Genomic DNA, 23984 nt, shown 5'->3' on the forward strand with positions numbered 1-23984 from the left:
TTGTTCCTACAGCCTGTAGAAGCCCCAGATCACTCATACTCTGTGTTTTGGGCTATTTTTAGTCCATTAATTATGAAGAATAGATTGAGAGAGAAAGGCATCGATACAGAACACAGGCGTTAAGCAGGAAGCCACCCGAGCAATCCATCAAAATGACTCAAACACTTGAATCAATAATTGCCACCAGGTTGCCAAGGAGAGAAACACAGCAGCATTTTTAATATATATAGATTGTTACCACATTACGCTTAGGTGTGAATGCTGAAGATGTTTAAGAGGAATGGTTAGACTTCAGAAATGTCATGTCTGCCTTATTTTATTAAGCCAGTGATGTGTTTAGTAAGAGAGGAGTCGTAATAAACTATTACACATAAGTGTGTGGACTGGTGTGTTGTTTAAATGAAGTGACTGACTCAAGTTCTTCTGTTAGCATTAAACCCTATATTCAAACTCAGCTGCAATGTTCATTTAGATGACCTGAAACAGGCTTGGATGCCGTTTGCACAATATTTTGTTAAAGCAACACTATTTCATGCATTTGTTTTTGTGGATTTGTTTTAGTAATGTGTTTTGTGCATACGTTTAATAACATAAGATGTTCACTAAAGGGATGTACATTATTGTAAATTTAAATTTAGTGCTTAAAAGTCTCTCAACTCATTGATTAAAGCCTCGGAATCCTCTTGCAGCCCTGATTATATAAAATGGATTTTGTCAATGTTAATGTCAAAATAAAAATAAACAAATAATAACCAGAATACAGTATATGTCTTGTTTGATCATAAACCATGTACACTACTTTAGCACGTTTTGTTTTAACCAGTGTTTATAGTCTAAATGTAATTTGTTAAAAAATGAAAACGCTGGATTTATGTCACTGATTTGCAATATATATTTACATTTAATTTAGACGTTTATTTTGTTTTTATAATTTTCTTTATTGCAGTTCAATATGCCACTGATACTAAAGCAAGAACATATATTAAAATACCTGTATCTAGTAAAAGAATGTTAATAAAACCAATTTGACATACTTTTAAAAAAATGTGTATGTTGTATATTATAAAAGAATGGATACTACAATACTGTAAGTATATGGATATAACACAAATTTGCATTATATTATTAAATTTAAGAGGTCATTATTCATAGATCAATGTGAAGTGTGCTGTATTCATTGCTATTAAAATGAACACTACACAAGCCTTCTTTGTGTGCATAAATACATATACTGCACTAAAATATATTTGTGTGTTGTTTTATTTGTATATTATTTTAATATATATGTATAAATACAATGCAAAAATTAGCATAACATTAGTGAATATAGCCTACTTTTAATTATGTTTATCGTTTAAAAATTTTAATAAGATAATGAACATGTTCCCAGAGATGGGTTGCGACTGGAAGGGTAAAAACGCATTGGATAAGTTGGCGGTTCATTCCGCTGGGGCGAGGGAATAAAGCAACTAAGCCGAAAATGAAATGAATGAATATTATACATGTATAACCTAATAATAAATACAGCTCTAATGGAGACGTATTTTTTTACGTTTCAGAAGACCTCAAGTCTTATTTAGTGAGCAGTTTTTATTTTAATAGTATGAACTAATATTGTGTATAGTTATTATACCATATATGCTGTTATAGAGTGTTGAAATCTTGCGCATGTGCAGGTACTTAAGTTTACTTACGGTTGCCAGGCAACCGGTGCGCTTGTAGAGTGGGTGCTTACAGGTTCGGCCACAGAGCTTAGAATCATTCTATGCTCTTTGGTTTAGCTTTTCTTGCGTCTACTATTAATAAAATGAAGTTGCTTTCACAATAATGATGTCAAATAATCCATCTTGGGTGTTTGTGTGAGCATGTCGGATTTCTCCGTTTGCTCTGTAACAAGCGCTTTTCTCTAGAGACAGGAGACCATAGAGACAACAGACAACCAAAACGCACAACAATGGAGGTAACATATTGTTTACTCGTTTATTACAGCTTTCTCTGACGTCACTTTGTGATCAGTATTGTGATTTTCATGATTTATTTATTTAAACGCCTAAAAACGGAGATTGCTGGCGAGTTAACGGAGGATGAGGTGTTTAAATGTCTGTCCGGTCTGGGTCAGTCAGCGACAGGACTCCAGCACACCTACCTGTGTCTCTCTGCGCCAGTGAGTCTGCTACACACATGCATGCCTGCTGTCATTCTGTCATTGTGGGATTTACATTAGTATCCTGTTTAGCCTAATAATAACATTCAGATCTAAATATTATAATAATTATACTTGGATCTAATAAAAATATTTACCAAAACTGTGGTCAAACAAATATAAGCCTATACAAAGCCAGTTAATCATTTGTGCTGTTGTTATTCATTCATTTTTTTAGTCCCTTTTAAACGTTTAAATGTGATTCAGTGGGTAAATAAGTATGCAATTAACATGCAGTAAACAACCCATAACATTTTACCACTAACTAAAATAACTAAAATATTTTTGTTTCTAGCTATATATTGTAGATTGACGCACACACACACACACACACGCACACACACACACACACACACACACATATATATATTCTCATACACTTGAGCTGATTGATTTGAAGGATATTTTATTTATTTATTTGTATTTATTATTTTGGAGTTTGGATTACTTTTTTAAAATGCCTGATAATCATATTAGATTATATTCATTTATATTGGCAATTTTGTTTAAATAGTTGTTTTCTTTTTTATGCAATAACCATATAAAGTAATATCTAGCTATTTTGACTGTCATAAATTGGTTAAGATGTGATGTAAGTGTCTTTATTAATCTGTTTTCTATAGGCCGTTTGCTACAATGTAAGTGGTTTTACTGTCATTGTGGGAACATTTGCTCTTCCCACAATCGCACACACACACACACTTACATCACTATGCAGCATTTGATCATTTCCATATCAAATTGTCCTAGGCTAAGGCTTACTCGACTGCACTCCGGGGTAGAATATTAATATATGTTTCTGGAAGCACTGATATTGTTTGGTTGCATGACTTCGCTGGACAGAAACAGAAGTGGCCTTCAAATTAGTTTACATGCTTTTTTCTAATGCGTCATACTCTCCTCTAGTTTCAGGGTTTTACCGGATGACATTTTATTGGCACCTTAACCGAATTTCTGATTGTGTTTGGCCACAGGGGCGAGACTTGAAAAATGTCTCCATTTTATGCAATTACATCTATCTACAAAAGCTCGAGCTTCCCTACAATAAAATCAAAGGTAGGTTTACACCAGCTTGAGGTTTGCTGCAAGAGAACTATACGATGCAATGAAATTTGCTGTCATGTTTCTGGCCCCCTCATATTTGTCTTCTGCTGATGTAGATATTTGCTCTAATATCCTCTTGTTGAAAATGTTTGGCAGATTTTTTTTTTTTTTTACCGTTCCTATCCGTGCCCTTCATGGTTGCTTGGTAGTAAGATAAATAATCTCAGCTGTGCGGATGCTTGTCATCCATCTTTCTCCTGCTCTTTCTGCCTAATGTTTTGTGACTGGTAGATCTATCGTGTGTAAGTCACATGCCATACCTCATCACCCTGGATGCTTCCCACAACCAACTCACTGATTTCTTCGGATTCCAACCACCCAAAAATCTCAAGGTGATTCAGTTAAGTTTCAAGCGGATGATGTAATGTCATGCGCGATTCAGCTCTCTTATGCAATACTCATGAAGAATAGCTTAATTGTGACATTATTTTGTACTTTGTGTATCAAAAACTATTTCAGAATCTACATTTTAGGCTCTATAAAGTCTAAAATTCACTGAAAGTTTGTGTTGTAGGTCTTAAATCATTTTAAACAGGTCTTAATTTTTCTGTGATGTCCATGTAAAGCTTCACAATCAAGCCAACATACATCCAATCACCAACAATACATCTCAATAAAACCTTTAACAAAACTCTTGGACAGACTGTTGTGCATACGTTTAGTTTATTATAGTTTTTAAGAAAAGTTGTGTTGAAAATAAAAAGAGCATGTATATAGCTTAGTTACATGAATGATACATAATTTAAAATATGTGGCTAGGAATTTTTTGATGAGGCAAGTAATATTATTTTCCATCTACCCCACCCGGCACATAAGAAAAAAAAAATCCTTCACTTTTAGACCTGTGTAAATCAGAAATTTAATTCATAATATTTTTAAAAAGGTCTTAAATTTGACTTTTAAACCCTGTATACACAGAGATTGTTTTCAAAAAAGTTTGCATTTGTAAAATATATGGCCAAGACCCATTACATTTTTCAGTTTTCATTTGTTAGTTGAAAATAGTTTGATGTAAATGCCCCCTAAAAATGCTTTCCACATTTTTAAAGTTAAAATGGGGCCGGAGAAAGCTGTTTAAGAAACAATTTTCCTTTAGAGATTTTTTGCAACTTCAAAGAAATTTCAAGCAAACATTAAATTAAATGAAATTTTGAAGTCCAAAATCCAATGATATTCACTTAAAAAAATGTACGGTAAATTATCTTCATTTTATCTTTTATTTATTTCTGTCATAGATTTACATCATTAACAGGTATCAATTGTGAAAGTTCATCATGATTAAATTTGATTCTGTGATATTTATTTTATTTTTTTAAATGTAGGAGGTGAATTTCTCGCACAACCAGATGACAGCAATGAAAGATCTTTCTGCATATTCCTCTTTGACCAAACTGATTCTTGACCGTATCCTTTTACACACCGCAAAGCATGACACATTGCTTCAGTAATACATTTTCCGTGTAAAATAGTAAATTCAGTGTGAAAATAAAATAGGATAGCGCTTGATTTTATCTATCAGGAATTGAATGAATTATTAAAACTGGGTCTAACATACAATATTGAAGCATATTGGTTGAGTTAACAGAAAGAGCATTTTGTAAGTAGCTTGCACTGAATGCTGCTGATAAATTGAGATTCTTCCCTCTAAGTTTGTTATTAGGAATGAAAGGTACTCTTATGTGTTTGGCAGCTATGATTTCCATCATTATCACCGTGCTTTAGTACAATGTAACTCAATGTAATTGCTTTTTGTGGTTGTTTGAACTCATTTGGCCATATGAGTCTTTACACTTCAAAACATTTTTGACTACTCCTGGAAGTAATTGAAAGATGACAAGCTTAAAATGTTTTTGACCCAATTGTATTTAGTGTTAAAAAAAGCATGTCAAAACCAGGTGTAAATGGGGTGGCGCAACAACAAGTAAAACATTCTTTGACCATTTCTTGCTGTTCAGATAATTCATTCAGTGTCATCAGGGGACTGGAAAAGTGCAAAAGGCTCTCACACCTCAGCCTGGCCCACAACAACATCTCCCGCATTAGGGGTCTGGACCATCTGCCCCTCAGAGAGCTCTGCCTGGTACCACACACACACATTTTTAACTACAACACCTATTTGATACATTTATTCCTGATGATTAAGAAGTCCAAAGAGGTTTAAACCACGAGTGTATTTGTAAGGTATTTACTTCTTAAAAGCTGGTTTGCAGATTAATTAATGTGTGTTTGGGGGTGGGAAATTGCAAGGGAAGGACGGCCGCTGAATATGTAACTCTAAAAATGTTAATTTCTGTTTGGGAAAATATGACAGACTCATCATCACGATGGGGCGATAAATAAATGTAATCACGCTCAATTTTAATTTGCAATTGGAATGCAGGAATGTGAGGTCTTTCCTGTCTTTCCTCCAAGTGTTTACATGTCTCTGTTGGATTAATTAGCGTCAGGCTGCATAACCTGTTGACACATTTTTCTCTCCATCACCTGTCAGCCACTTCCAGATTATGTTGTTGTGTCAACACTTTTATAGTGTGGCCAACACTACATCATCTTGTTTTGGCATGTTGTCCCGCCGTTTGATACCCTTCCCTTCCCCCCCCCCCCCCCCAAACCATCTTCCTAACTGTATGTTTTTCAGACAGTATGCATGATTAAGCTCCGGTCTTTTCAGAAATACAACAAAGCCTGGTGTTGAAGCCCGCCATATGGCAGGCCAGCGTGCCACCAGACCTTTGCCACTCAGCTGAAGGATGTTTACGCTGTCCTTTATCAAAGCGATTCTTCATCGTCAGCAGCACTGCGTCCTTTGGTGTCTACGTCCCCATGAGGCCAAGCTGCTGGCGTGAGAGAGCCTGGACCCTGTTCAAAAGTATACACACCCTCCCACACAGTGAACCTGTCTGCCCCCCTGTTGTGCCGAGACCCTGAACAGCGTGCGCCTGTCAGCCTGTTCCTCTCACACCCATCACACTTTGGATCTGGAGCTTCCAGAGCTCCTCATGGTCATCGGCCCCTGCTGTTCGGTGCCAGGCATGGGGTTATTGTGAGGCCAAGGCTTGAATCTTTCTAGCCCTCATATTAGTGTTTGGGTCGACCGCTTTTAATTTTTGTGTTGGTCAGCTAGTTTGGCTGTAATGTGATGAAAGCTGTGGAATGTGCATACAAAATGACTATTAAGATTTTGATGCTTGTGGTTCAGATGTTGGACCCTCTTATTGCCAATGTGTGAAATGCTTGAAACGAAGTATAAAAAACAAGACCTCCATTGACTTCCTAGGCTGTCTATGAATTAAATTCTACAGATCAGTATATCTCAAGCTTCTATATTTAAACCCCATTTAATAACTTTTCATGACTAGGAATAAACTATATATTCAATGAAGGTCTCCTACTGAAGCTAAGCAGGACTGCGCCCGGGAAAGTGCATGGGAAAGCTAGGTTGCTGCCGGAAGTGGTGTTAGTGAGGCCAGCAGGGGGCGCTCAGCCTGCGGTTTGTGTGGGTCCTAACACCCCAGTATAGTGAAGGGGACTCTATACGGCTCATTGAGCGCCATCTTTCGGATGAGACGTTAAACCGAGGTGCTGACTCTCTGTGGTCATTAAAAACCCCAGGATGTCCTTTGAAAAAAAGTAGGGGTTTAACCCCGCATACTGGCTAAATTTGCTCCCTGGCCCATCATGGCCTCCTAACCATCCCCATATCATAATTGGCGTCCTCACTCTGTCTCCTCTCCATCAATCAGCTGGTGTGCGGTCTGTGCGCATTACGACTGCCGTTGCATCATCTAGGTGGATGCTACACACACTGGTGGTAGATGAGAAGATTCCCCCAGTGTGTAAATCGCTTTGAGTGTCTAGTAAAGCGCTTCATAAATGTAAGGAATTATTAATAATTATTATTATTATTATCATTAGTAACTAAACAATTTGAAATATGTTTAATATAAAAACTATTTTAAGTGCTCTTGAAGTACTCTTAAATGTTTGCTCAGGCAACATAGATTTGAACCACTGCTGTAGACTTTGAATACATAGTAGCATGAGCAACAATTTTCTTGCCACTAGTATTGCTAAAAAAAAAGAGGTTCCAATTATATAGTTCATTTTGACAACACACTGACATCAGGCAACAGATACCTCATATGATTTTTATCCAATGTTTTTTTTTTTTTGTATACTGTCAGTTGTTGGAGCTTATTTTGAGCAGCTGAACATTCTAAATCGGTGGTTAGTCAGTGATATATTGTGTGAGAAATGACATGCTATAATCTGGTGATTATTTGTAGGCACCTTGCCAGTCCATTAGGCCTTTCTGGTCTGTTTATCAACTGCCATTGGAGGCAGTTTTTAAACATGCATTTGGCATGTGCATTTCATCTTAAAAATGAGCAAAATCTATACTATACAGCAGGGGTGGCCAACCCTGTCCCCGGGAGAGCCACCTTCCTGCAGATTTCAGTTGCAACCCATATCAAACACACCTGCCTGTAATTATCACGTGGTGTTCAGGTCCTAATTAGTGGGCTCAGGTGTGTTTGATATGGGTAGCAACTGAAATCTGCAGGATGGTGCCTATACAGTAAATAGGAACAGTTTTACCCTCATAGCAAACTCTTACTATCACATATTACTAATGGAATGGCTGGAATTCACCGGCAAAACTTCTCTTAGTAACTGTAAATAGCACTGTATCTTTATGCTGCATTGCAAATTTTACAAAAATTAGGTTCATAATGTTCATAATGCCCATAACGTCCTTGACCAAAATGTTCATACCCAGATTTGTAACCTGTAAGGGCTAGACGGGTGTACAGAAAACCTCAGGTTCATTGATATGCACTGGCTACATCTTACCAGATGTTCACCTGTCAGTCCCTACCCATCAGCCTCAAATTAACTGAGCTCACCTGTCAATCACGCAGTCACAGCCAGAGAGGAAAGGTGCATGACTGCGCAGAGCATGCCTGCTGTATTTTAGTTTCTGTTCTATACCTCACTGTAATAACTATCACATATGTGTGTTTTCAGGCGGGAAATATGATCAACAAAATTGAAAACCTCCAGACTCTCCACAACCTGCAAGTTCTGGATTTGTCCTGTAACCGGATTCAAAGCCTCACGGGTCTCCAGAACCTCCGTTTCCTGGGAACAGTCAACCTTGAGAGCAATCTGGTCAAGGAGCTGTCATATAATATTATGCAAATCCATCTAATGTTTTACCTCAGAGCATAACAAACCAAGCTAAAATGGTTAAGAAGACCTAAAATGTTAAATTACAGCAAAGTTTTACCTTTTTGGTGTACTGCAGATACTAGGGTGCTAACTTTTTACCTTATCAAACTTTAAGATTCAAAGTAGTTTTTATTTAGTACTAATATCCACTTATTAGGGCTAGAAATAATAGTGTAAATGTTCACTAATGTGTATTATTTATGTTCTAATATCACTGTTTCAAGGGTGAATTTTTTAAAGAAGGTACTGCCCCATTTTCAGTTTTGTCCCTTTGTTTCTGAGTGTGTGCTAGATATTTCCCTTACCAAATTATTCAAAATCAAATTTTTTTTGTTCTTTTTGCCCCTGTTATATCAGATCACCGAAATAAAGGAGGCTGCACATTTGCATGACCTTATTTTGTTGAGGGAAATAAATCTCCTGAAAAACCCAGTGCAGGTGAGGCCACCATAATAGTCCTAGCAACACAGCACAGGTGACACTGAGCTTAAAGTCATTACCTGGTACTTCATGCCAATTGCTTTCTTGCAGGACCATGATGATTATAGGATAGCTGTCATCTTCCTCCTCCAGCACCTCATACTCCTTGACAAACAGACTGTAACTGCTGAAGAGAAGGTAAAATTAATGATTGCTTTGTTATGTGTAAGGTTGAAGCATTTTGAATAGCATTTGCCGACTGGTTGGAGTCCAGAGCTCAAGGTTCAAAGAATAACTAGGAAAAAAGTCTTTAAATAAAGCACATTTTTGAATGATTGTGGCAGGGTTAGAGTGTTGTTTTTCATTTTCAGGTGGCTGCTGTGAACAAGTACGACCCTCCTCTTGAGGTGGTCGCAGCCAGAGACCACATGACCCACTTGGTGTACCAGCTCATGCAACCACAGGTTATTTTTGACAGGTGTGACTCTTCGATCTTCATTTTCTCGCCCTGTCTAGTCCACAAAGAGCATTTCCTTCAAGCAGAGAGCCCTGTGAACCCCTCACAGTGCTCATATCTGAGCTAAAATGAATTCGTATCTGTGTAGGGAAGCTATTTGAAGTCACACAGTCGGTTATAAACCACATGCTTGAACTAACAGGAAGTTCAGTAGCGCTATTCACAACAACAGCACCAGCTAATCTGAATTTTTGCATGTTGTTCCACAAGTACACTCCCCAGTCTGGATGCTCCTTACCCCATGCTGGTGCTCACTGGCCCACAGGCATGCGGGAAGAGGGAACTCGCTCACAAGCTGTGCCAGGAATTTAGTGACTATTTTGCTTATGGGTAAGTGTCTATTTGGAGCACAGTTTAAACAATCTAATGAAATATTACTGTAGGAATATTATTAAATTAATCCTATAATAATATATTAACATCCTATAATTATAAATGAGCAGTATTAAACGAGTAGCAGTGCCATGTGGCTGTAAATCGGCACTGGTGGGAGGCGTGCGTTAGGCCTTACTGTCCCTTAGTGACGATATACAGTACAGCCACATCGCACTGCTAAGAGTGTGATATTGCATTTATGCAACAGTTCGACAGCATCATCAAGTATATAAAAAGGAAAATTAAACTCTGGGAGTCTTTTGGGAGTCGACTTTCTTCCGCTATTTATTCACATCCTCAGCTGATGATAGAACAGCAGAAACCGTTGCTACTTCACACGTCACTTTAGAGCTAGTATTAGAATGATTCTCTAGCGTAATGTCTCTGTTGCAAATGGGAGATCACAATAATTAACCCTGAAAAACCCAAAGCAACTCAAACACTACCAAATCACTGTTGTGTTTGTGATAAGGAAAAACCCTAACACATGCCGACATTTCTTCTTTCTTTTTGTTTACTGAACTAGTCTGCAGTGGCGAAAACAGGAAACTCATTAGAAACAGATGGCCAACCAAAAAGTGGAAAACAAAAAATACATACATTCCTAATATGAGAGTCCTATCTCACACTCAACACACTACAATTTCTATGGTATAAATACAGCAGTACATCATACAAAAGAGAGAGATCGACTTAGAAAGTCACTTACGTGTATAAGTCACAGTTTTATAATGATTTGATCAGCTGTAGTTCAAAATTACGCTGTATTTTTTCCTCCTCTAAAGGCTTACTATGTGGTCTCGGTAGCCATCTTGTGAATGGACAACGTCAACCGTCTTTAATCTGCTTAATGACAGGTTAATAGCCGCAGACTGTTTCTCAGAAATCATAAATATTTTAAAATAGGCATTATCCTTATAAATAAACTGCATAGTTACTACAGAACTACATTCTTGACTAAAAAAGCATCAAAAGTGCATAATGTTGTCCAACAGCAGCAATATTTGTCAAACTGTAGAGTGTCTTTGCTGTATGAGGGCGGAGTAATACAGAAGGGTGAAGAGGCTGGACGGGTGCAGTTATTTGCAGAATATTGCACGGCCATCAACCCGTGAGATTCAAGAACCAGACAGAACTGTTGTATAAATGTAATTATAGGATGTGATTATGTCTATCTTAGACTGCACAATATTGTGAAAATGAAAAAAGGCTGAAATTTTCCATCCCATAAAGTGAATAGTTTTTGTAGTTTGTATGTATACTGATTATGAACAATAGAGTTATTATTATTGACTGACTATGATTATTTTTAATATATCAAACAAATAGATTGTGACAGTGCTATAGTAATGTAAAATATAATACTAAACACCTGCTCATGCACATTAAGTCCTATAATCCACCATTTTTGTTTGTCATATACTTGTGCATGCCTATAAGGATCTTAGATATTTACATTAGATGTCACCCACACTATTGGTGTCTATTGGAAGGAATATGTCAATAGAGCTGCCATTTTAGTACAGGGTAGCGCTCCTTTTAAATGAATGTGGCATCAAGGTGTAGTGGAGGGCTGGCCATCCGGAGCCATAGATATGTAAGCATTTATACATATATCTATGATCTGGAGTTTTCCCAGTGGACAGTATGCAAATATTTATTTAAATTACGAAAATTATTATTTTACATCACTTTTCTACATCAGTGGATAAGTGATCGCACTCGCATTGCCGACAAAGAGTGTGTGTTTGTGTGTATGGAAATGTATTATTTCCCTACCTGTTAAATTAAATCTAATCCGTGTCCTGAAGCACACCCATTCTCCTGCTTACACTTCTCATTCTAACGGAGTGAGTGATTCGTTTGTGAATGAATCCCTGTTACGAACGACTCGTTCTCTTAGCCTACAATAATACAAGTTTCTAGCCACAGCATCTTGAGGTCATATTTCATTTACATTATTTGCTGATTTTATTCGACCAAACTAGCATAAGCCTAGTGTTTAGTGCAAGTTGGTGCTGCTTTCCTAGCTAGCTAACGTTGCATACAAAAACATAAAAAACGAAATCTTACCTATGAAATGTTCTGCCTCTATGCTTTGTATTCTTTGTTTGCCTGTTACTACACTCGTACACAGTGCTTAAGTCCAGCATCTCCAATTGACTAGTGTAGTTGAATGACATTTGTCCTGGGAGCACTGTACAAACGTGGCAGCGCTCTTGACGCATACTCAGGGTCCATGTGTGATATCTAGTGTGTATATCTATGTATACGCGTATGCACAATTTCACAAAATCACGTTTTTGTAGTTAACAATATTTTAAAAAGCATATATTTCTTAAATCCCTTTTTAAAAGTATGTATTGGTGAAATTAAAATGATTTTGTTTGGTTTGGTTTGTTTTAGTGCCTGCCACACCACCAGGGGGCCCTATTTTGGCGAAGAGGATGGACTTGACTATCACTTTGTCACTGAGGAAGAATTTCACAACATGATTCAAATGGTAAAATCTTGATCATGTTCTGCTCCACTTCTTCAGGGTTTTACCCCTAACCCTGCGCTGCATTTAGATTCTTGTGTCACAGTTTTATGCCCATTCATCTGCGATAACAGACTCCCCCAGGCCATATTGGTCTATAAAGCAATGACATGCCAAAAAAAATGTGAAGAGGGGAAAGAATTCGCCCTAGTTTCTCCTTTTCCCCGGGCCCCTCAGGTGCTTCAGAGAGAGAGAGCGCACACCTACAGTAGCCTGTGCCGCCGCTATCTCGTTTAGCTCTTAAATGTTGCTGTATAAGTCCAGAGTTATTGATTGATAGAGGCTGGAAGGAAGCCTTTTGATGTGTGATTATAACCGTATGCCGCCAGCGCAGAGGAAGTCAAGTTTTACAGACCAACCTTTCCTACCAGTATCACAGCAGCACAGATGTGTGTCGGCCTTCTGCTGGAGCAAACGCTCCTTTAAAGCAAATAGAGGGTAGGATTAGAGCTCAGTACTCCTGTTTTGAAGGCAAAGATGTAGAAACATGTGTTTGAGAATTGACCAGAAGGGACTTTCGGCTAAGTGGACCCAGGTGCAGCTGGACAGAGGGGTCAAAGGTTTGTCTGTGGGAGAAGAACGATGTTCCTTTTCAACCCAAAAGGTCGAGACTTCGGGTCATTGCGCAATGAAGCATCCATGACGGCGCCCATTTGGAAGATGAATTTGAGCTCTGTGCCGGTCATGCATTCATTTACAGTGTCTTGTCTTTTGGTTTTACTGTAAACTCTCACCCTCAGGGTCAGTTCATCCAGACGATGCAGTACGGTGGACATTGGTATGGTCTGTCTAGGGAATCTATTGAGCGTGTGGCTCGTGAAGGTCTGGCCTGCTGTGTGCACATGGAGCTGGAGGTATGTTCCACCATGTTAGCATGCATTGATCCAACTGAATAAGCTGTGAATTATACCGGACATTTCTTGTGTTTGCTTCTACACCAGGGAGTGTTCAGCTTGAAGAACTCGTATTTTGAGCCCCGTTACGTCTTGCTGATTCCCAGCGTTGTTGATAATTACGTCCTCTTTCTGAAAGCGAGAGGATTCTATAGCAACGCTCAGATGGAAACGGCAGTGTCCCGTATTGATTTGTATGCCAGGATCAACAGAGAAAGGCCTGGCTTCTTTGATAGCATCATCCCTTGCGGTAACAAACATTTATTAAGCTTTTAAGGTCAATTAGGCTTTGTTTGCCTATGAGATTATACTTTTTAACGGCCTTTGTGAATTACCCTTAAAACACCCTAAGTGACATTTAAGCAACTTTTAATTGGTTAAAAGGGATATTCTTCTAAATGAATTTAGGTTGTTTCTTGACGCTTGTTCTATTGTGCTACTCAGACGATCGTGCTGAGGCCTACCGGAGTCTAAAACAGCTGGTGAAGGAGTATTTGGGCCTGGAGGAGCACAGTGGAGGAGGTGACAGCAGCTCAATCACACCTGACAACACCTCCACCAGTGAGCTTTCACACTCCCTCTTCGCTTTTCATGTAAAACCTCAATGGAAATGAATGACAAACATCAATTTCTTCCAAATGAAGATATTTTACAGCTGTTAAAGAATTTGAAAATATATATTAAACAACAAAAAGCACAAAACAAATGTTTCTTTTTGTTTATTTATTTATTTGAGATTTAGTTTTTGATTTTTAAAAATCATGTATTTATTATTTATTTGTATAAATAATATTATTTATTGAAAATGTTAGTCAGTTTTGTTTGTTTTTTATTTTTATTTTTTGTTTTGTGTTTTTATTTTTTTAGGTTTTACATGTATTTTATTTATTTAATATTTATTTATTCAATGTTTTGAAACCATGAATTAATTAAATTTAGTTATTTATTGATACATTTAGGTGTTTAATTTGTCATTTTATACATTTTTGCCTTTATAAATGTATTAATATATTTAGTTAGTTAGTTAGTTAGTTAGTTTGTTTGTTTGTTTGTTTGTTTGTTTGTTTCAGCCTTTAGAAAAAGTAAGTATCTATGTATCTATCCTATATATTTATTAATTTATTTGCTTTAGTTTTAAGATATATTGTTGAAGTCAGAATAATTAACCCCCCTGAATTATTAGCCCCTCTGTTTATTTCTGTTTAACAGAGAGATTTTCTCAACACATTTCTAAACATAATAGTTTTAATAACTCATTTCTAATAACTGATTTATTTTATCTTTGCCATAATGACAGTAAATAATATTTGACTAGATATCTTTCAAGACACTTCTATACAGCCTAAAGTTACATTTAAAGGCGTAACTAGGTTAATTGGGTTAACTAGGCAGGTTAGGGTGATTAGGCAAGTTGTTGTATAACGATGGTTTGTTCTGTAGACCATTGAAAAAGTATATAGCTTAAAGGAGCTAATAATATTGATCTTAAAATGGTTTATAAAAAAATCAAAAACTGCTTCTCTTCTAGCCGAAATCAAACAAATAATACTTTCTCCAGAAGAAAAAGTATTATCAGACACACTGTGAAAACTTCCTTGCTGTCTTAAATATAATTTGGGAAATATTTTTTAAAAAATCAAAGGGGGGCTAATAATTCTGCCATTTTTGCCTTAACATGGACTTAAGTCTACAAAACTCTCATTATAAACCATATAAGGTAACACTTTACAATAAGGTTCATTAGTTAATGCATTTACTAACATGAACTAATCATGAACAACACATGTACATCATTTATTAATCATAATTGAACATTTACTAATGCATTATTAACATCCAAGTCCATGCTTGTTAACATTAGTTAATGGACCATGAGTTAACATGAACTAACAATGAACTGCTGTATTTTCATTAACTAACGTTAACTAACATGAACAAATACAATAGTAAATGTATTGTTCATTGTTTGTTCGTGTTAGTTAATGGATTAATTAACATTAACTAATAAACCTTATAGTAAAGTGTTACCGCATATAATCGTAAAATATTGTCTTCAATATGAGGCAGTGGTGTTTCACAGCAGATGTTCATGATGGCTGAGTGCCCTAACTACTGTATAACCCCTCTGTAGACACAACTGGTGAGTTACCGGCAGCCAGTGCAACAGAGTCTACCGACCTCATGGACTCCTACAGCAGAAATTACCAGAAAAAAATCCAGGCCAATATGACCCCTCAGCGGACAGTAAGTGACAGTGTCCAGTGTTATTGATTCTTGTGTTTACTTAATTATTTTCCTGATATGATCCACAAGGCAGGGAGATAAGGATGAAGAGAACAGTCACATGTGAGTGAGCACAATATTTCTGTGAACTTCATAGGAAATGGCTTCTAATCACAGACGCCTGCAGCAGATTCGGGAAGCTTTGAGCGGGAAGAGCCCCGGTGCTTATGCTGAACTGTTTCAAAGGTGAAAAAACATTCAATATTAAACAAAGATTGACTAATAAATGGAAAAGAAGACTGCTGTTCTAATCCTGAAACATATGTTAGGTCCAAATCTAGTGTGTTGCCTTGCTTTCCATTCTAAACCATCATGATAACTCAAATGAAACCTAAAATGTGCCTGATTTTGAACACATTTCATAGGCAACAACTCTGCATCGTAATGATTTTGCGTTAGCATATAGCAAAGCTGATAATGGAGTGTCTTAGTTAACTAAAACCATAAAAATAAAACTATATTTGTTACTGGAAATAAACCCAACATGAACTGAAAAAAAAGAAACGTTACATTTCTATTTGTGGTTCATATATTTCTCATTTTGATTTAGTTAAACTTTATGCAGTTTGCTAAAATCCCTTAAAGTACATTGTTTTATCTATGTATTAAGTAGTAATTTACTATGTAACCTTACTCAAATTTTTCAAATTGGAAAATAATAATAATATAAAATCAACTGTTTCCAGTATACACTATATTGGAATATGTAAACTACTACAGTATCTCAAAACTAAAACAACACTTTATGAAGTACTTTAATAAACTTTAAAAATAATATACAATTAGGTCACACTTTATTTTGTTACATTGAAGTTGACATGTACTTGCTAAGTTTCCTATAGTTAAATGTCTGTTGAAGGAGCAGTATCAACAGATATTAAGCAGACAGTCTACTAATACTCAAATGGACCATCAAAATAAAATGTTACCTAAAATAGAATATAGATTAGGCATTTAATACAGTCCTAATGTACGATGTAGAATTTAACATTTTAACCTCTTAAGGCCCAGGGTGTTTTTTACACGCATTTTTTATTTCTCTTTGCTATTTAGGCTTATTGGAACCTAATTAAAATAAAAGCCTAAGTATCATCTTTTGATATGATGTACTTTTAGAAAAAATAATGTCCGTATATGTTGACTCGTGGTTCGAATAAAAAAACTTTGACTTTTATGACTTTTTTGTAATGCAGATTTTAAAAACAACATTGTTTCTCCATTTTGGACAGTTAAAAATAGTGTTTGGGACATTTCATATGCTGCAAAACAGTTGCAGGGTGACACTGTATGTCTGTAACAAGATATAAAACATTCAAAGTATTTTAAATAGCCACTCAAGAGCTCAAATGTGCTGTCCACGCATGTGGCCACTAAAGCCCTAGGAGGTTAAATTAACTTTGTTCATTAAATACGCTTCAAAAGAAAATTGTTTGACTCCACAAAGAAATTAAGCAGCTAAAGACGCAAAAGTCTTTATTATTATAGGTTTCTTATTTTGGACGGGTCACTTTAGGGCTTCGTAGCTTTTCAACCTTGATAATAAAAAGAAATAAGCATACTGTATTAAATGACTTCTTATTGATTATGTGACACTGAATACTGGAGTTATGACTTCTTTAAATAAGTTATTATATTTAACAATACTGAACAAAATCACTGTTGTGCAATATTTTGAGAACAAAAGAATTTAAAACCATTTAAAAAATATTTTAATCAATACATGTTTGTTTCTCTAGCGCGTCTACCACATAGATTGTGTCAAAGCAGCTTAACATGGAAGTTCAATTAAATTGAAACTGCGTCAGTCCACTTTTCAGAGTCGAAGTTCAGTGTGGTTTAATTTTCATTGCTGAAAATCCGAACACTGAAGAGCGCATCCATCGGTGCGCAGCTAATAATATTATTAAGCTAATAATATTATTAATAATATTGACTATAGTGCTGCATGATTTTTGTTAATAATACACTACTGTACTTAGCCATTTAGTTTTAGTTACTCTCTTTTGACTGCACTGGATTAGTAGCAACCTATTATTGTTGTGTAAAACACCAAATATTTTCTCCTCAGCAGAAACCACCACCACAGGCCATTGTATATATAATGTTTACACTATCCATGTGTGTTTATGTGTCACAGAAGTGTACCAGCAGCTCCATCATCATTAGCCTCTCAGTCCCATCCCCCAGCCGGCCCTTCATCCTCCCCAGTGCGTCCCGCTGGCCTCAGCGCCCCCAACCTCAGCGAGGACAGCAGGTACACCACACACACCTTCACATTTTCACCCCGACCTCTGACCCCAGAGCAACAAAACAATTAACCTTTCCCCAAAGTCCTTTCCTCCTGTACATCATTTCCCGGGACGTGTTTAATCTTGCAGCCTCCGTTTATAACCTCCATCTCCATTTTTACACACATCCAGGCTCAAATATCAAAGTTTTCATCCCCAGCTCAAAGTTAAAGCATTCAGGTAGCTGATGTGCCTCAGGCCATCTGGAAGATGTATGTGTTGGTGCACGTAAATGCAGATTTATGACTATCGGTGCTTTTGTCTCTCCTGTGTGTGAGCTCGGGGACTCTAAACAGGCAAGGAAATACAAGACTACTCCTGTGAAATATGCATGTCCCCAAGATATTTAAATACAGTGTAATTTAGCTCATTAAGAGGAATCCTGGGAGACTTACAGAGCCGCTCGGACTGCGTGGTGTGCCGGCGTTTGCTTATTAGCTAGGAGAAAAAAAATGACAAAACTAATGTGCTGGTCCAAATTATGTTATACAGTGACTTTTTGTTTCTTCTCCGCCGGGAAAAAAGCAATATGCGCAAGGAGTTTGTTTCTTCGCAATTTAGTTATGAATGTTACTGTGGTCTTTATTGATTCTGTTGAAAAATGCAGGATTTGGAATCATGGGATATCTGCGGAGAGACCGCTGGCAAATCTGGTGCCAATCAAAAGTTATTAAAACCTGTTTTTAATGGGTGTCTTGAGACACTTGTTTATTTAGTGCTGATATGCGAGTGTGGGTTTAAATTGTGGGATTCCTATAGAGAATATGTCATTTCCATATTGTTGTTGCTATTGGGCTTTTCTCTCTGGCTGAATTGAAGATTGTGGCTTCATGAGAGTTAAAAAGAACAGTTCACCAAATAAATTATTAAAAAAAAAAAAATCTATTTAAGATTAATTTAAATGGCAGCACGGTGGCACAGTGGGTTGCAAAATCGCCTTACAGCAAGAAGGTCGCTGGTTCGAGCCCCGGCTGGGTCAGTTGGCGTTTCTGTGTGGAGTTTGCATGTTCTCCCCCTGTTCTCGTAGGTTTCCTCCGGGTGCTCCGGTTTTCCCCACAAGTCTAAAGACGTGATATAAGTGAATTAGGTAGGCTCAGTTGTCCATAGTGTATGAGTGTGTATGGATGTTTCCCAGTGATGGGTTGCGGCTGGAAGGGCACCCGCTGCGTAAAGCATATGCTGGATAAATTGGCGGTTCATTCCGCTGTGGCGACCCCAGATTAATAATGGGATTAAGCCGAAAAGAAAATGAATGAATGAATGAATTTACTGTAAATAAAATTAAATTTATTAAACATTTTATTTTTATATCAGGTTCAGATATTTCCGATTTTGGTTTAGTTCAACTTCATGTAACCTGCTAAAATAAATTAAAGTAAAAAAAAAAAAAAAAAACATTTATTAAGATTACAACATTTTTTACCAACTTTACTCTTAAAACTTTCCAAATTTGAGTTTGACTACAGACCTTATTGTGTAATGCGAAAGTGCATTCATTTTTGTGGTTGTTTTATGCTGTTTACACCACATGTGGCATACTCGAAAATCACACTATTCGCATGTAAATAGATTTGCAAACATTTTTGGTTTACTCACTTCATTTGCGCATGAATTGCAAATTAACTTCACAATAGATGCAGATTCATGTCATGGGCAGGGCATCTGTCTGGCCGTTGACTCTATCTTCGTCGCTAAATGGCTAACATGGATTTTATTGAGAGAATAGCTGTGTTTATGTGCTTTAGGAAGGCTGAAAAACAGCGAAGATTTATCTAGAGTCCACTAGATCCTTTCAGAGGTGCACCCAACTCTTTGAGTTCATCAACCCCTCCAGAAACTGGACCTGAATGATCAAGGCTTTTAATGGTGCTTCAGACTGAGCCGAGCACAGTTCAATGAACTGTTGATACGCAAAACATACTGCAAAATGTCTATTCGCGTCTTTGCATTGACTTAACATGTAAATCACTTGCACTTGACGCTTTATCCGCGTCTGGTGTGAACGCAGCATCAAAACTTCAGATTCAGTTACCTATGGAAGCAATGACTAGGAATAATAAACAGCAAAAAACAGTCAAACTACTTGTTCTACAAACAAATGTGTTCATACACAAAAAGTAGAATAATATAATAGGAAAATATCAGTTTGCTATATGAAGCAATATAACAAGCTGTCTTTAACATCTAAAAATTAATGAAAGTAAATAAGACCGGAAGTTATCTTTAGAGAAAAAGATTTTAATGGCTCTGCCCGCTTGCACGTAAAGAATAAGGTAAACACAATCATATAGAACTGTTTTAACATTTCCAGTTGGTTGGGAATAAACCACATATTGTTGAAGGAGCTTGTGGTACAAATTTGCATTCACTCTGCCATGAAGCTGAAGAAAGCCATGTGAAACCATGTCATTTCCTCTACTACCTTTATTGGATTTTTACACACTTTACAGGTTATGTTATGCCTCACAGTTCTATATATTTAGATTGTTTTGGCATGCGCCATCGCACTAATAATCCCATGAATGCACGCTTATGTATGAATTATCATTAATAATGCATATTGTGTCACTTATCCTAAGCCAATTACTCTTTAAACATCGTAACTCTCTCCACCTTTCTATATTTCTCTCTTTCTCTTCTTTTCTTTCTCAGTTCTGAGGAATCTCGTGCCAGTTCTGGCCTGTCCATGAGGAGCTCAGCGGGGGTGTTCTCAGCAGAAAGCCCGGCCCGGGGATCAGACGCTGGGTCAGGGCCCAACATAGAGCCTTTGGATATATCTATGTTAGGACAGGACCGGGACTCGCTTAGAGGTGAAGAGCTCATGTACCTCTGTGTTTTAGATACACATTTCATACTTTCTTTTGCTAATGTTTATATTTACTCCTCTGATTGACACTTTTATGCAAAAACTATTTATATTGGATTAAAGGGTTTATTAAATGTTATGTTTTCTTAAGATTGAACCCACAACCTTAATACATTTATGTTTTAAAAGCTGCTCATACACAATTATTATACAGTGACTGCCCACTTCATTAGGTAGTTTGGATCCACTTTTGCTTTTAGAATATAATTCAAATCAATCAGTCTAATTATTAATTGTAGTTTTATTCTAATAGATTGGAGGATCTATGATGTCAATTTGTATGCAAAAACCTGGAAGCGAGTTTGCATTTTAGCAGCTCCAATTCGCTCATCCCAAAGTAAATACGTTTTTTAAATGATTCAATCGATTAAATAAAGTTTGTGGCTACCACGAACTCATGATACTTTCACGTTTTATTCTATGACATAAAACACATCAGTTACTTTCCATTCTTGATTTTTTTAAATTAGTTACGCTTCTTTAAAAAGACGGTTGCTATCAAGTTGTTAAATGGGACTACAGGCGATGTCATTATACGTCATCGAGCTGAACCGGTCTGGAACGCAGCCCGCTTGCGTTGGGCATTTGGATTCGTCTGTTACTTAAGTATTTTTATAAATAGTATTTTATAGTTTGTAATATTTTTCTAATTGGGAATTCATATTGTGTGTAGACAATGCCTTCACTTATAAAAGACCGTCAAGACAGATTCATTTGATTATTTATTTTAATTAAATGATATCATGAAGATACTGCTTACCAGTGCAGCCTGTCTCTTTCTTGCTCTCAGTAATGCAAACGTGTGAATAAATTTGTAAAAATACCTACATATTAACTGTCATTTTAGCGCGATCAATTTATTTTTTCGAAAAGTGAACACACTTATGTGCAATATTTAGACTCCTGCTTAAAATTTATATGTGACTCTATAGGCTGCTTTTCACTTTAAAGATTATTGAATTTTGTTGTGTGTCTATGATGAAACTTGCAGACATATAGACTTGTCCCTCACGCCTCATTTCTGTCGTGTGCCATAAACTTATTTAAATATGTCTTATTATACTATAAGCACATTTATGTATACAGTTTTGAAGCTTTTACAACCGAAAAGCAAAACAAAATTTTTTTTTTTTTTTTTTAACTATCCAAAAGACACGTAGGTCTGTATTGATGTGTTTTTGCACATATATCTGTTTATAATATAAAGAGTGCATTATAATATAATAAACTGAGAGATTAAATCTTTGTCATGAACCATATTTCTAAAAAATAAGCTTGAAAATTTGTCTGTAGCAGGGTGCTGCTGACGTCACAGGTGAGCGCCCCAAAGGCACTCTAGTCTGTTTTTAGCTTAATGTTTGCTTTTCAGCTCTTGTGTTTGCATTTAATATCCAAAAGTGCTAGAAGATGTACTTTTGTGTGAGGATTATCCGGTTGGACAAAACGTGTAGGTTTAATCAACTGCGTTTGAACACAGAACTAATTATTTGGAATCTTTGAAAAGCCTATGGGAAAATCCTACAGTATAGAGATTTTATTGAGGGAACCAATTGGGCTACAAGGTGATGTCATAGTTTCTCCACTTTATAATAGTCAGCACAATGCACTTATTACAGGAATGCTCTATTTATAAACAAGCCAATCAGAAACAATCCTGATTAAAAGAAGTGGTTGACAAAACTGCATTATGCATTTATAATAAACCCAACTCTCTCATGCCTTGAATTGGACTCTATAGTTATTGTTTTCAGTGTGAATGAATAGGTCTTAATATCTCAGCTTGATCTCTGTTTTGGACTCAGGTTTGACCCCTGATGCTCCTCGTCCGGCTTCTGATCGTGTCTCTCCAACACACCCTTCCTCTCCAGGACGTCCAGGTGCTAATGTTAAACCAGTCCTGCCACCCATCCCATCTGGAAGGAAGACCAATGATTCCGGCTCAAAGCAGTAACTAACAGCTAGGTTGAGGTATTAGTGCATCATGTGAGTGTTAGTGGCAGAAATGGTTTAATTAACCCCTGAAGCTTCAAGCAAGGCATTCAATAAACGACAGTGAAGAGAACAGCTGTGGTTAGTGCTGAGAGGCAAAAGCAGCCATTGGAAAATATGGAGATTCTCATCGCTCATCTGTGTCCTCCAGTGGGAGGGATCTGAGGCTGAAAGCAGATCTGAGCTCTGGAAATGGCCTGAAGAAGGTCTTCAATCCCTAGATGCTGGAAGTAGGAGGGGTGTTACAATGTTCATGTTGTAGTATAATGACATTGAGATATTGTTCCAAAATTTGGGGTCAGAAGTTTTTCTTTTTTTTTTAAGGAATGAATTATTTTAGACATTTAGATAAGTAAAATCAACAGTGATAGTTTTTTAGGTTCTTATAAAGAACCATCAAGTTCCAAGAAAATAATATTTTTACTTAAGGGTGCAATAAATTAATAAAAAAATTTAAACAAGCTTATTGTTTTATTTAACAATTATGCAATAATTAGTCAAAGTGGCAGTACATTCTTATATTTTTACAGTTTTATTGTTTTCATTTTATTGTAAAAAGATAAGTGTACTGCCACTTTTGACCAATTAATTGCCTAATTGTGAAATAGAATTTTTGGCTTTGAATTCTTTGATTAGTTTATTGTTCACTTAAATAAAAATATTATTTTCTTCATATACAGTGGTCACTCGTTATAACGCTGTTCAACTTTTGCGGTCTCGCTTTTTTACAGAATTATTTCTGTGCAATTTGACATGTTTTTTTTTTTTTTTCATAGCGCATTGTGTTCTGCGTCCTGATTGGCTGTAGACCATTGTCAATCAATCTCTGTGTCTCATGTACAAAACAAAATGCCTTAAGCTTGCCAAATTAGCATAAATCTTCAATCGCTAGCATTGTGAATTCCAACAAGGATGCAAAAAGGGCTGTCACTGTCTGCAGCAAGATCATTGTAAAGGGAGTTGCACACTGTATACACTGTGCCATGCAAACATAGGTTTCTATCAGGGTATGCACACTAGCGTCGCAAGTCAGCGACTGTCTGCGGTGCCCAGCTACAGCTTAGAACAGTCTTTATATTTCTGTTGTGCCACAGAGCGCCATCTGAATAATTTTATTTTAAATAACATGCAAATGTGCTCGTCTGTGTTTACTGTCATGTGTGAGGCGCATCCAGTGTGCAGCCCCTTTAAGGATGGAGTCTGCTTTAGCTTCGTGGATCAGTGACTGCAGGAAAAAGAACATTACGCCGGATGCCAACATTATCCGTACAAAAG

At 36.7% G+C, this 23984-nt stretch overlaps 1 protein-coding gene across 7 annotated transcripts; it reads left to right on the plus strand.

Annotated features, from left to right (window-relative positions):
• Window positions 1–1712: 1712 nt before the first annotated feature.
• Window positions 1713–22782, plus strand: lrguk (leucine-rich repeats and guanylate kinase domain containing). Of its 7 annotated transcripts, none has more exons than XM_087248145.1 (20): window positions 1713–1960; window positions 2017–2164; window positions 3110–3259; window positions 3539–3639; window positions 4630–4711; window positions 5263–5387; window positions 8336–8479; window positions 8897–8977; window positions 9071–9157; window positions 9331–9437; window positions 9687–9806; window positions 12258–12354; window positions 13131–13244; window positions 13332–13533; window positions 13728–13844; window positions 15415–15527; window positions 15664–15752; window positions 17704–17820; window positions 20507–20664; window positions 22523–22782. In XM_087248145.1, the coding sequence occupies exons 2-20, from the start codon at window positions 2098–2100 to the stop codon at window positions 22669–22671; spliced, it is 2220 nt and encodes a 739-aa protein (XP_087104271.1). In that variant the 5' UTR covers window positions 1713–1960; window positions 2017–2097; the 3' UTR covers window positions 22672–22782. The 7 variants fall into 7 exon arrangements, with proteins under 7 accessions (XP_087104271.1, XP_087104269.1, XP_087104274.1 ...); XM_087248143.1 differs by having other exon boundaries at window positions 3178–3259; XM_087248148.1 differs by having other exon boundaries at window positions 3178–3259; window positions 13728–13805.
• The last annotated feature ends 1202 nt before the right edge of the window (window positions 22783–23984 follow it).

The sequence above is a fragment of the Danio rerio genome, chromosome 4 (assembly GCF_052040795.2).
Source record: "Danio rerio strain M-AB ecotype USA chromosome 4, GRCz13ab, whole genome shotgun sequence".
Classification (NCBI taxonomy): Eukaryota; Metazoa; Chordata; class Actinopteri; order Cypriniformes; family Danionidae; genus Danio; species Danio rerio.

What these genes read in the sequence shown, in the direction of transcription:
- lrguk (XM_087248145.1), top strand. Translation starts at nt 2,098, where the DNA reads ATGTCTGTCCGGTCTGGGTCAGTCAGCGACAGGACTCCAGCACACCTA. An exon ending in TCCTGAAAAACCCAGTGCAG is followed by an intron (nt 8,978 to 9,070) that starts GTGAGGCCACCA and finishes GCTTTCTTGCAG; the next exon opens with GACCATGATGATTATAGGAT. An exon ending in ATATGACCCCTCAGCGGACA is followed by an intron (nt 15,528 to 15,663) that starts GTAAGTGACAGT and finishes TGAACTTCATAG; the next exon opens with GAAATGGCTTCTAATCACAG.